The sequence below is a fragment of the Cuculus canorus genome, chromosome 1, assembly GCF_017976375.1.
Source record: "Cuculus canorus isolate bCucCan1 chromosome 1, bCucCan1.pri, whole genome shotgun sequence".
NCBI classification, from domain to species: Eukaryota; Metazoa; Chordata; class Aves; order Cuculiformes; family Cuculidae; genus Cuculus; species Cuculus canorus.
The window spans coordinates 3,579,316-3,592,787 of NC_071401.1; the positions used below are offsets into that span (position 1 = coordinate 3,579,316).

At 39.4% G+C, this 13,472-nt stretch overlaps 1 protein-coding gene across 1 annotated transcript in view; it reads left to right on the top strand.

Moving 5' to 3' along the window:
- Nucleotides 1-13,472, top strand: part of DYNC2H1 (dynein cytoplasmic 2 heavy chain 1) — a 170,036-nt gene that overhangs the window by 133,700 nt on the left and 22,864 nt on the right. The window contains exons 83-84 of the mRNA XM_054088995.1: nt 4,722-4,838; nt 12,643-12,852. Coding sequence (XP_053944970.1) covers nt 4,722-4,838; nt 12,643-12,852 — 327 coding nt within the window. The remainder of the gene's footprint in view (nt 1-4,721; nt 4,839-12,642; nt 12,853-13,472) is intronic.

Here is a 13,472-nt window from a genome sequence, read left to right on the forward strand (position 1 = left end):
TTTAAACAAATTACAGTAAGTGGGAACAGTTTGCTGTCTTGGAAACGGTAGTAGTTAAATTATGCTGTCAGGACAGGCTCAGAGAGTTGGAGTTGTTCAACCTGGAGAAGAGAAGGCTGTGGAGGGAGACCTTAGAGCAGCTTCCAGTACCTAAAGGGATCCTACAAGAAAGCTGGGGAGGGACTTTTTACAGGGCCTGTAGTGATAGGATGAGGGGGATAGCTTTAAATTGAAAAGGACAAGATTTAGATTAGCCTTTAGGAAGAAATTCTTCACTATGAGGGTGGTGAGACACTGGCACAGGTTGCCCAGGAAAGTTTGTGGCTGTCCTCTCCCTGGAGATTTTGAAGGCCAGGTTGGATGAAGCCTTGAGCAACCTGGTCTGATGGGATGTCCCTGCCCATGGCAGGGGCGTTGGAACTGAATGATCTTTGAGTTCACTTCCAACCCAAACCCTTCTATGATTCTACAGTTCTACCATCATACCTGTTATACTTCAGAGAAGAAATGGTATGAACTGGGAGGAATTAAAAGATTTCCATGAATGTTTGATAAAGATGCTATAGTACTCCAGAACACTGAGATTTAAAACTAGATTTCTTTTTTATTCAATGCATTTAATTTTAGTGCTTAGCTTTTGATAATCACATCCCAATATTTTTAAGCTACTTTGATAAAATATACAAAGTCCGAACACATATAGGTGCACTGAAGAACAAAGATTGAAATAATGGATAGACAGTGTATTTCCTATTTAAATTATGTTGACAAATTCTGTAATCAGAAAATTAGAAATAGACAGCTAACCCTAAACATTAGAGCTAAAAAATACTTTAATTACTTGATCTTGCAGTCTCTGCTTCTCTAATTTATCTCAGCTATGTGAAGCTAAGTGTTTATACCTATGAAGGCATTTGAAAAAGAATAATACAATACTTAATATTTTCAGTCCCTCATATTCGCAAAACAATCATAGAAACTTTTTGCAGCTTTATAGTATAAATATGCAAGTTTATGTGAGGTACTTCAGACTGAAATACCAGTTAAAGTATATTTGATATAAATGTTTTATTTCTTTGCAAATGATGGCAGGCAACTATCCAAAAACAAATTATAAGAGCTAGAACTATAGCTAAACGAGTGGTATCTGCAAGGCACAAATGTGTGTTTATTGTCTGTATTGCTTGTCAGAATGTTTGCATGTGCGCAGAGTGAAAAGGAGGTAGAATAACAGGGGTGTTAAAGATACTATGATCAAAACATTCATCAGAGAATATAATTTTTTGCCAATTTAAACAAAGATCTTTTCTTCTATAAACAATAGCTGGAGCACAAAAGGAAATATTAACGTTTAAAATTAAGTTATGTGAATGAGAGGGTGAAATGGTATTTTCCATGATAGAAGCCATACCAAGCTGTGGCTTGTATTTTCTTTTCAACCCTTTAGCTACCGGAATACTTGCAGAGGCCCTTCTTCTAGGCCATCACATCCATTGCTAGTTTCAAGCCCTGCTGAGATTTGGCTTTCCTCACTCCATCTTAACACTGTTATATTGTCTGTATAGCCTGCTGGGTAGTCCGTTCCTGCTCCCATCTTGTGTGGATTGTCTTTTTACTTTTGAGTTCACCAGCTTCCTTTTCGTCCGTGTTGATCTTCTGCCATGTTTGATCTTTGGTTTCCTTATCATGCTTGCTTCCCACACATCAAAAGCACTGTTCTTGTGTTTGAGGAATTTGTTCTTGAAGGTTAGCCAACCTTCATGGCCCTCTTTGCCCTCCAAGGCAGCTGCCTGTTGGATCCTGCTAAGAAGATCCTAACTAAGCTAAAATCTGCTCTGTTGAGGTCCAGGGTTGTGATTCTACTATTTTCCTTCCTCTCTTCTCTCCAGATTTTAAACTCCACAATCTCATGCTTGGTGCAGCCAAGGCTGCCCTTACCCTTCACATCTCCTACCAGTTCTTCATTGTTTATTAGCAATAGCTTCAGTAGAGCATCTCCCCTGGTTGGCTACTTGATTGCTTGCATAAAGAAATTTTCTTCAACAAACCATGTTGTATTGGTCTCATGGCACATACTGTCATGATTGAAGTCAACCATGAGTATGAAAGCCTGCGATGGTTGGACTTCTTAAAGCTGTAGGCATGGTGAATAGAGCTAAATCCAGTTGGATGCCTCTCATGAGTGGCGTTCCTCAGGGCTCAGTGCTGGGTCCAGTTCTGTTCAGTATCTTTATCAATGATCTGGAGGAGGGGATTGAGTGTATCCTTAGTAAGTTCATGGATGACACTAAGCTGGGCGGAAGCGTTGATCTACTTGTGGGTAAGGAGGCTTTACAAAAGGGATCTGAACAGGCTGGGTCGATGGGCTGAGACCAGCGGGATGAAGTTCAACAAGTCCAAGTGACTACTCCTGCACTTGGGACGCAACAACCCCATGCAGCGCTGCAGGCTTGGAGGAGAGTGGCTGGAAACTTTCTGTCAGAGATGGACCTAGGCTGTTGGTTGACATCTGACTGAATATGAGCCTGCAGTGGCCCAAGGTGGCCAAGAAAGTCGTTGACATCTTGGCCTGTGTCAGAAACAGCGTAGCCAGCAGGACCAGGGAAGTGATTGTGCCCCTGGACTCAACACTTGTGGGCTGCACCTCAGATACTATGTTCAGTTTTCACTCCAAGAAAGACATTGAGGTCCTGAGGTCCTGGAGCACGTCCAGAGAAGGGCAAAGAAGCTGCTGAAGGGGCTGGAGAACTAGACAGCTGGCTCCTAAAGTGTTCCTAGGCACAGCTCTGTTCACTCCAGCTGCTCCTTTGCCTTGACTGAAAGTTCTCCTTGCTTTCCTTTCTGGCAGTTTGACTCGGACTAGGCAAAAGTAAGAGTTTAGTACAGAAAGGTGATTCTTCAGATATTCATTAGGTATGCATGTAGTTCCTTTGGGCAAACCAAGTTGCAGAGTTGCAACTGAAGAACTTTATTATAATAAGACTTGGAATTCCACCAACTAATAGTATTTTTTTGCACTTGATTTGATTTCGGTTTTAATTCTTTAAATCTAACAGATAAATAAAAATCCTGTTTTCATCATTTCTGCGATCTGGAATCACAGAGTACACATAATTCTCTAGGACATCAGATTATGTTGTAATTTCTGCGGAAACTAAAAAAGTTGTTTTCAGAGTTAACATTATATTAAGAAATGAGCTTTTCATGAAAAAGAATAATATTTTAGCTTATTAAAAGTATTTTTAAACTTGTTTTTTCCAAATATAGGTTTATGTGTTATATGGATATATTTTATACATTTATAATTTATGTATATTTATCTTTTTTAATGTCTTGTAACGTATTTAATATAAGAATAAAATTATAGTAAGTTTTATAGAGGTTAAAATAATGTTTCAGTGTACTGTCAACTTGTAGTGCTTCATAGTTCATAGCAAAGCTGATAAATAAGAAGCTGCTGTTTTGTTCAGCCAAAGAAAATGATAAATAAAAGAAACCAAAACATCGCATCATTGCACATCTTTCGAGAATAGAAAATCAGTCAGAACCCAGCAGAAACATCTTGGCTTTCTGCCTCATTCTGTTTAACAATTAGAGTTCAGAACTAATACATTTTCTTTATTTTCAAGTTTAATTCTTTGAAGTAAAGTAAAATAGGAGAGAATTAGTAAGTTGTTCTCTAACATGTTTAAGAGACAGACTGCAATATCACTGAAGGATTTGCATTTCAGTAGAATCATAGAATCATAGAATGGTTTGGGTTGGAAGGGACCTTGAAGATCATATAGATCCAACCCCTCTGCCATGGGCAGGAACACCTCTCACTAGATCAGATATCCAACCTGGCCTTGAACACCTCCAGGGATGGAGCAGCCATGGCTTTCCTGGGAAACCTGTTCCAGTGCCTCACCACTCTCATTGTGAAGAAGTTCTTCTTAATGTCTAGTCTAAATCTGCCCCTCTCTATTTTGTACCCATTGCCCCTAGTCCTATCACTACAAGCCTTTGTAAAAAGCCCTAGTATTCTTTCTTTATAACTTTATATGTGTATTTGATCAGTTTGGAATTACCAGGGATGCCAACAATAATATGCAGTTGGACCCAATGAGCTGGAAACTCCCCTTCCTTCTGAAAATTTTGCAGTTATTCTTTTAATTGCTTGCTTGCTTTCAACTGATAAACATGCTTTTAAAAATGTGAGGTAGCATAAATATCTAAATAAGTAAGAGAACTGTCGGAAATCAGAATGAATTAAATATAACTGTCTTGGAGTTTTGATGTGTGATAGGTGTTATATGTATTTAGTAACATACTCTGATGTTTTTGTTTCTCTTTTCTTAATTACAGATGGCACCTAGTTAAAGGCAGAGCTTGAGTTTTGTCTGTAGATTTTGTGGGAAAGAAGCTTTTTAATTAATTATACACCTCATTAGTTTTTAAATTATAGTCGAAGAAACACAATGAGTCTGATAAGATAAATAAGGGTTTATTTATTTGTTTGGTTTGGGCTTAAAATGAATGAGGCCTAAAAATGTTCTATATTTAGATATAAATGAGTATTCATATGAGTATTGTTTGTGTTGTGAATAGATCATGCCTAGTAATTGAGTATGCAGAAAAGTATATTCCATAGATAAATTGGAGAGTATTTGCTATCACGTTTTTGTACTAAAAGGCATTTATCCTTCTTCAAGACTTGCATTTGTATTCTTATCACTCAGGTCATTTCACAGCTTCGGATCCTGAGCAGGTCAGTAACTTCTGGCTGCAAATTTGACAGAGAAATATGGTCTACTGAGCTTTCTCCCGTTCTCAGCCTTTGGAAGAAACTCAATCAGGTAGGAAAGCAACTAATTTGAAAAGACTTTTTTTTTTCCCTTGGTACCTACTTTAAAAGTAAGGTCTAAGGAATTATTTGAATATTGAAAGATAAGAAATGAAAATGTAAATGAGGTATGAAATGCAACGCATTTGAGGTAGAAAGGGCAATGTTCCATCTATGTAATTAGGTAGAAAGTCTGTCTGTGGGGTAACAGGCTATCACTTTTTGCTGGATATGGAAGTGAGAGCACACTCGCAACACAAAACTAACATCTTGTATATGTTTCCAAGAAGAACACTAATATATTTTGACGTTGAATTTAGTCTCTTCATTTCTCTAGTATTTTTTGCAATGTTCAATGATTTTATATATTAAATATTGAAATATAGGAATAGCTTGAAACTGAAGTTCATTAAAATCCTTTCTACAATGCTTGCAGTATCTAATATTCCATGTTAGATTATTTCCATCAAATTCTTGTTGTGGGTGTCCATTTAGCTGTGATATAGAATCGTAGAATCATAGAATAGTTTGGGTTGAAAAGGACTTTAAATGTCCCTTTGTCCTTGTATGGGTGGTCTTCCAGCCCTCTGATCATCTTTGTAGCCCCACTCTGGACCCATTCCAACAGCTCCAGAGGAGCAAATTCTCTTTGAAATGCTGATATTATGCATAGTTGGGAAGGATCCCCCTCACCTCATGCTGGGAGCCTACCTGGACATTTAGCCATTATTTTTCTCCTCAGTGGTAAGTCTTGTAGACAACACCATTGGAATTAGTAAAACTTTTCCCTTACTCAAATAACTGCATACAAAAAAGCGGTATGAGGTGCACATTAGAATTTGGCATTGCGTTTTGAAAATCTCTCATTAAATTCTCATTAAATCCATGCTAAGTGGATAAGATACATCATCTTTCGCTACTAAATAATTTGATATTGAGATCTATGGCCTCTGAACAAGAACTGCTGTTAACCAGGTCTGTGATCCTATAAGAAAAAATCAATGTATTCCAGTGTGACACCTTCCATAATATCTTACTGGCTAGAGTTAAATATACCTTTAGGCCTGCAAACCCAAACCTTACTTGTAAGAGCTCAGATGGAGGTGTTGCATTTCTGTATACATATACAATCAGAAAATTAGAGATTTTGATTGTAGTGTTTAGAAGACTGATAAATGAGGGCAGTTTTAAACAGTAAAACAAAACTGTACTACATTAATACTCATTAAAAGCACACATTGCTGATGGCCAGTTCTTTGTCACTGTTAATGATTATTTTAATTATTAAACTAACCTTGAGGTCTGTAAAAATTTTTTCCTGTCAAGTTTGGAAGCACTTACATTCAGCTGCAAACTCTTCAGCTGGGAGAAGAGAAGGCTCCAAGGAGCCCTTAAAGCAACCTTCCAGTACCCGAAGGGGACTACAAGAAAGCTGGGAAGGGACTGTTTACAAGGCTTGTAAGTGATAGGACTAAGGATAATGGGTATAAACTGGAGAGGGGAAGATTTAGATTAGATATATGGAGGAATTCCTTCACTGTGAGAGTGATGAGGCACTGGCACAGGTTGCCCAGGGAAGCTGTGGCTGTCCCATCCCTGGAGGTGTTCAAGGCCAGGTTGGATGGGGCCTTGGGCAGCCTGATCGAGTGGGAGGTGTCCCTGCCCATGTCAGGGGATTTGGAACTGGGTGATCTTTAAGGTCCATTCCAACCCAAACTATTCTATGATTCTATGATTCTTTATTCTACAATGATAGAGTCCTCTGTGTCACTTCTTTCTATTTAGCTGTTCAGGATTAATACAGAATGTCTTGACATTTTAAACTCTTATTAACTTCATTTGAAAACATACATTTTATTTCTTGCCCTTTGTAATGACTACTGTCCTAAAACTGCTTCTGCAGTGTCTTTCAGCATGATTTAGTAACAGCGTAAGACTAATCAAATAAATTAAACTCTCATGAACTCATTAAGTTTAAAAAAAAAAGCCCAGATACTCAGATACTTGGTATAAGCTCTCGTGAAAGACTGTGTACTGAAAAAAATCAATTAATAACTTGTCAAACAAGTCTTGCACAGATTTAAAAAAGAAAGTCTTCCTTAATGTGGAAGGATGTCCCTCTACAGCCTGTTGGCCAGGGCTGAGCCATCAGAATAATTCAACCAGCCTGTGTCCTGGTGTCCGTTCTTTTTGCATGTAGCCTTCTGTCTTGACAGAATGCAGATCAGGACCTGTATAAGCACTTCATTGTCACGTAACTGGAGTGACTGGAAATCACCGTCCAAAGGAACTCAGGTGTTGTCCACCATATGATAGTTTTCAGAGAAGCACAAAAATATTAGGACGCTACGGGGCTGCATAAGTGTTTCATCATGTCCAAACGGCTCTGTCGTGAGTAGAGAGAGACAGGAACCAGTGCTATGATTTGTTGCAAGATGGGTGCATTCTCAGCCTTCTTTCAGGAAAACCTTTAGTATCTCCGTGGAAGTTAGAAGTCTCACTCATAGTAAAAATTTGGAAGCAACTGCTTTTTGATGAGAGTCCTGCACTTGGGACATAACAACCCCATGCAGCGCTACAGGCTTGGGAAAGAGTTGCTGGAAAGCTGCCTGGCAGAGAAGACCTGGGGGTGTTGGTCGACTGAACATGAGTCAGCAGTGTGCTCAGGTGGCCAAGAAAGCCAACAGCATTTTGGCTCGTATCAAAAACGGTGTGGCCAGCAGGACCCGGGAAGTGACTCTCCCCCTGTACTCATCACTTGTGAGGCCGCACTTTCAGTACTGTGTTTAGTTTTGGGTCCCTCACTAAAGGAAAGTGAGGTCCTGGAGTGTGTCCAGAGAAGAGTGACGAAACTGGTGAAGGGGCTGGAAAACAAATCTTAGGAGCAGCAGCTGAGGGAACAGGGGTTGTTTAGCCTGGAGAAGAGGAGGCTGAAGGGAGACCTTATCGCTTTCTTGAACTACCTAAAAGGAGGTTGCAGAGAGGTGGGTGTTGGTCTCTCCTCCCAAGTGATAGGTGATAGGGCAAGAGGAAATGGCCTGAAGTTGCACCAGGGGAGATTCAGATTAGACATCAGAAAAATTTCTTCACCAAAAGGGTTCTCAGGCACTGTCAGAGGCTGCCCAGGGAGGTGGTTGAGCCACCACTCCTGGAGGTGTTTAAAAAGCAGGTAGATGAGGTGCTCGGAGACATGAGTTAGTGGTAGACAGATGCGGTTGGAGTTGATGATCTCAAAGGTCTTTTCCAACCTAATGATTTTATGACTCTGCTGAATATGTGATCCTAAGCGGTGATGATGTATTCTTCCTTAAAAAGCATGATGTACTCTGCCTTATCTTTTGTTGTGTTTGTAAATTTAAGGCTAGCTATTAATAATTATTAATAATTAGTATTATTAATACTTGATAATTATTTTCATAAAGTTGTAAAATAATGCAAGGCAATTGTAAGAGTAATTTTGAAAATTAATGGGTTGTTGCTCTCCAAACATTAGAACCTCAGTTTTAACAAAACAACAGTGTCTTTTTGCACTAAAGGAAAACAGTGAAGCAGAAATGTAGAGTCATTCTTTCTTGCATTTTCAACAATGAAAAATTTGTGTAATAAAGGGTGAGAAGCTAATATCTAAAAGAATAGGCGGAGAGACTCGAGGAGGGAGGCAGAATAGGTACATAAAAAGGCCAATGAATATTTCTAAAACCCACAACCACCACCAAAATTGAATTTTTAGTCAAATGCAGAACTGGTGGAGGTGTATGAGTTTATTTTCGTTGCATTTGTTATATTTCTGGAGGGTGGATTTTCAGATCATATTGGAGTTTCAAAAAGCTTGAGTTTTGGAAGGTAATGAAGAAAAGCTCTGAAGTAGCTTAAGTGAGAGTATGTGAAGTCTTATATTGTACTGACATAGTAACAAGTACAGAAGTGAAAGAAGGAAAATGATCAAAGTCTCAAAATACACCTAATTTAGTATCAGTTGAATAATATGGTATTTAATGTTAAAGATTAGAAACTGTTCAGTTTCTCACGATTAGGAAAAGCACTCAGTACTTCAGCAGTTCTTCATTTTAATTCCCAAGCAGGTCATGAGGATATTTTTAAAGCTGATGTGAGTTATATATATAATGGATTTTAAGGGAATGTAATAGAGTCTTAAACGTATAAGCTGTTATTGGTGTTCATGTTTAATTTTCCTATAAAAATGACAGATGGGCTGTTTTAACAAATTCTCAGGTGAAAGCATAGAAAGAATGATGAAATGTATATGCAATTCATAGGAGCCTGTTATGTAAAGGGCAGTGCTGAAGAAATTAGAAGCCTTCTCTTTCAGTAAGCTTTTTGTGAGTTAATACTGCATATACGAAAGACTGAGAAAAGCCTGCAAGTTGCAATGTTTTTGTTCTTCTTTTTTGTGCAATTAAATACTCCAATAAGAAATCATCAGACAGCTTGTGCTGGTTTTACGTTACATTTTATATACACTCAACAAACTATGGCCTCAGAAAAACTGAGGTGAAAATGGTGCTGCGATTGTGGGAAAGTATCATAATATCATAATCATAGTATAGTTTGAGTTGGAAGGGACCTTAAAGATCATCCAGTTCCAACCCCCTGCCATGGGCAGGGACATCCCACTGGATCAGGCTGCCCAAGGCCCCATCCAACCTGGTCTTGAACACCTCCAGAGATGGAGCAGCCACAACTTCCCTGGACAACCTGCTCCAGTGTTGCACCACTCCCATGGTGAAGATATTCCTTCCAATGTCCAGTCCAAATCTGCCCCCCTCCAGTCCACACCTGTGCCCTCCTGTCCTATCTCCACAAGCCCATATGAACAGTCCCTCTCCAGCTTTCTTGTAGCCCCTTCAAGTACTGGAAGGTTGCTATACCTTCCAGGATGTGTACAAAGGCAAAATACAAAGCACAAAGTTTCTAAATACTGTGTTTCTTACACTTTGAACAGTGAGTAACTTTGTTGAATACTGTTTTGATGATGTGGAAGGCAAGAACTTATCCTTACTTTTCTGTCAGACATAAACCGAAGTATCTTATTATTCTTTTACTTAGCCTGTCTCTTAGACTAGACATAGTCTAGTCTAAGCACTGTTGGAATGGGTCCAGAGGAGGGCTACAAAGATGATCAGAGGGCTGGGACACCTCCCATACCAGGAGGACAGGCTGAGAGAGTTGGGGTTGTTCAGCCTGGAGAAGAGAGGGCTCCAAGGAGACCTTATAGTGACCTTCCATAACCTGAAGGGGCTACAGGGAAGCTGGAGAGGGACTGTTTATGAAGACTTGTAGTGACAGGAATAGGGGAAATGGGTATAAACTGGAGAGGGGCAGATTTAGACTGGACATAAGGAAGAATTTCTTCTCCATGAGAGTGGTGAGGCACTGGCACAGGTTGCCCAGGGAAGCTGTGTCTGCCCCATCCCTGGAGGTGTTCAGGGACAGGTTGGATGGAGCCTTGGGCAGCCTGATCTAGTGGGAGGTGTCTCTGCCCATGGCAGAGGGGTTGGAACTGGATGATCTTTAAGGTCTGTTCCAACCCAAACCATTCTATGATTCTATATTTTTGCTTGGTATCTGAGTCCAAGTATGAGCTTCAGATGAAAAACAGGTGAAAGTTCTGGCAAGCTTACATTGCTAGGAATGGTTATGAAACAGCCTGTGCGTTCTGGAAAGCAAGATGCCATTTGACAATTCAAAAGTTTATTTAATCTGAAAAAAAAAGTCAAAACGACTTATTATTTCAAGAAGAGTTACCTCAGAGAAAGTAAGATCTGATTTTACCATTAATAAATTACTAGAAATTGATATAGCAAAACAATTCTTTCCCCAAAGGGTAGAGTTTTCTTTTTGCATTTTACCCTTGTAGAATTTTTTAATAAAGATTTAATTTCCACAACTTTAATTCAGTGCAGAATCTTGTCGTTTGTTAGGTTGGCTGTTTCAGAACACATGCTAAAATGTATTTGTTAGAAGCTGCATGTGAATTAAGATTTGCAAAATGATACCATCTCTTGAAAATATTGAATAAATTTGGATTTGCAGTGGCTGTAACGGAATGAAAGTAAGTAATAAAAATATCAATGTGAGAGCAGCAGTATGTCTCAGAGTCTGAGTCACTCAGGATTTATACATAATATTATATTTATTTTTTATTTATTATTTATTTGTATTTAATTTGCTTCCACATTGAGTGGAAGCATTTAGTGTTATAAAAGCAAGAGCTGTATCTGGTTTATAGTACTCAATACAGTCTTGTTATGTACAGTACACTACTGCTATTTATATTTACATATTAACAAAAACACTAAAAGCAGTGATTCAGCTAAATGAAGGTTTTTCAGAATCATATAATCACCACGTTGGAAAAGACCTCTGAGGTCATTGAGTCCAACCATACCTATCTACCACTAAACCTTAGCCATAAGTACCTCATCTACCCATATTTTAAATATGGGATGTGGACTCAACCACCTCCCTGGGCAGCCTCTGCCAGTTCCTGATGACCCTTTCAGTGAAATATTTCTTCCTAATGTCCTAATGTCCAACCTGAACCTCCCCTGAGCAGCTTGAGGCTGTTCCCCCTTATCCTATCACCTGTCACTTGGGAGAAGAGACCAGCACCACCCCCATACAACCTGCTTTCAGGTAGTTGTAGGCAGTGGTAAGGTGTCCCCTCAGCTCCTCTTCTCCAGGAGAAGAAATTCCAGTACTTTTAAAGTAATTGGGTAGACAGTTTTGTCTGAAAAGAGTGGTGCCCTTATTGAACATCTCATGGACAATACAGAAGGTATCATTATAGTTCTAATCCAGTATTATGCAAAGGAGGGGTATTTGGGGATGGGATGTCAACCAGAGGGACCTGGACAGGCTGGAGAATTGTGCTTATGACAACCTCATGTGGTTCAACAAGGCCAAGTGCAAGGTCCTACACCTGGGTCGCGGCAATCCCTGGTTTCAATATAGGATGGGGGATGATGTGATTGAGAGCAGCCCTGCAGAGAAGGAATTGGGCGTGCTGATTGATGAGAAGCTCAACATGAGCTGTCAATGTGCATTCGCAGCCGAGGAGGCCAACGGTATTCGGGGCTGCATTAAAAGAAGCGTGGCCAGCATGTTGAGGGAGGGGATTCTTCCTGTCTATTCCTCTTTTGTGAGACCTCGCTTTGAGTATTTTGTCCAGTTCTGGAATCATCAGCATAAAAAGGATATGGAGCTGTTGGAACGGGTCCAGAGGAGGCTACAAAGATGATCAGAGGGCTGGATCATCACCTCTCATATGAGGACAGGCTGAGAGAATTGGGGTTGTTCAGCCTAGAGAAGAGAGGGCTCCGAAGAGATTTTATAGCGACCTTCGAGTACCTGAAGGGGCCTCCAAGAAAGCTGGGGAGGGAATTTTTACAATGGCTTGTAGTGATAGGACTAGGGGCAATGTGTATAAACTGGAGAGGGGCATATTTAGGCTAGACATAAGGAGGAATTTCTTTGCATGAGAGTGTTGAGGCACTGGCACAGGTTGCCCAGGGAAGTTGTGGCTGCCCCATCCCTGGAGGTGTTCAAGGACAGGTTGGATGGAGCCTTGGGCAGCCTGATCTAGTGGGAGGTGTCCCTGCCCATGGCAGGGGGGTTGGAACTGGGTGATCTTTAAGGTCCCTTCCAACCCAAACCATTCTATGATTCTATGATTCTGTGATCTGAATTACTTCAAAGCTAACAAGGTGATATAAAATACTTCAAATTGAATATACTTTGTATAACATAATAATTTCCCTGAGTTTATTAACTAGACATCATATGTTCTTTTTTAGAATTCTAATCTAATTCATCAGAAGGTGTCTCCTCCGGTGGAGCAACAAGGATCTCCAATCTTATCATTCATTACTCTGGAACAATTCAATGCCATCCGCCTTGTGCAAAATGTACATCAGTCACTTGCTTCTTTAAGTAAAGTCATCAGAGGTACCTCTTTACTGAGTTCTGAAGTACAACGACTAGCAAGTGCTTTGCTAAATCAGAAGGTATATAATTTTGTCATGAATTTACATTATAAGCAATGAAGAAAACCCCAGGGAAACTGAACCAAAATTCTGATACATATATTCATGTCACCATTCACTCTAAGTTCTTGTTATTGATAGAGATCCTAAACGTTCTTTATTAATAGTGAATGTAAAACAGGACCATGTTTTTTCTGGAATGAAAACTCAGAAAAATGTTGCTGTTTGAGTACTTGCAGAAGATTCTGAGGATATTATACTTTCATCAAGCTTTCTTTTAACAGCATATCCACTAAGATTAGAAGTAGTGGAACAGTATTTCCATTTCAAATATCAAATCATGCTAGAGAAGTCAAATATATTGGCCTAGAGAAGTCAAATATATTGGCCAATAAAACATATAAATCTGTCCCTTTTTTAATTTTTTTATAGTTTCTTGAAATTTAAATTTTCCTGCAGTTGTAATCACAATTTGTTCTCTGTGTTTATTCATTATGGATTATTGCCATATCACACAGATAAGCTCTACCTCTACCTGTCATATCAACCTATCATGTCACCCTATATTTTAGATATACCAGAAAAGCAACCAGAACTTTTACATGTACTTTATCCTTGTTTTCTGGCATCAAACTGGTACA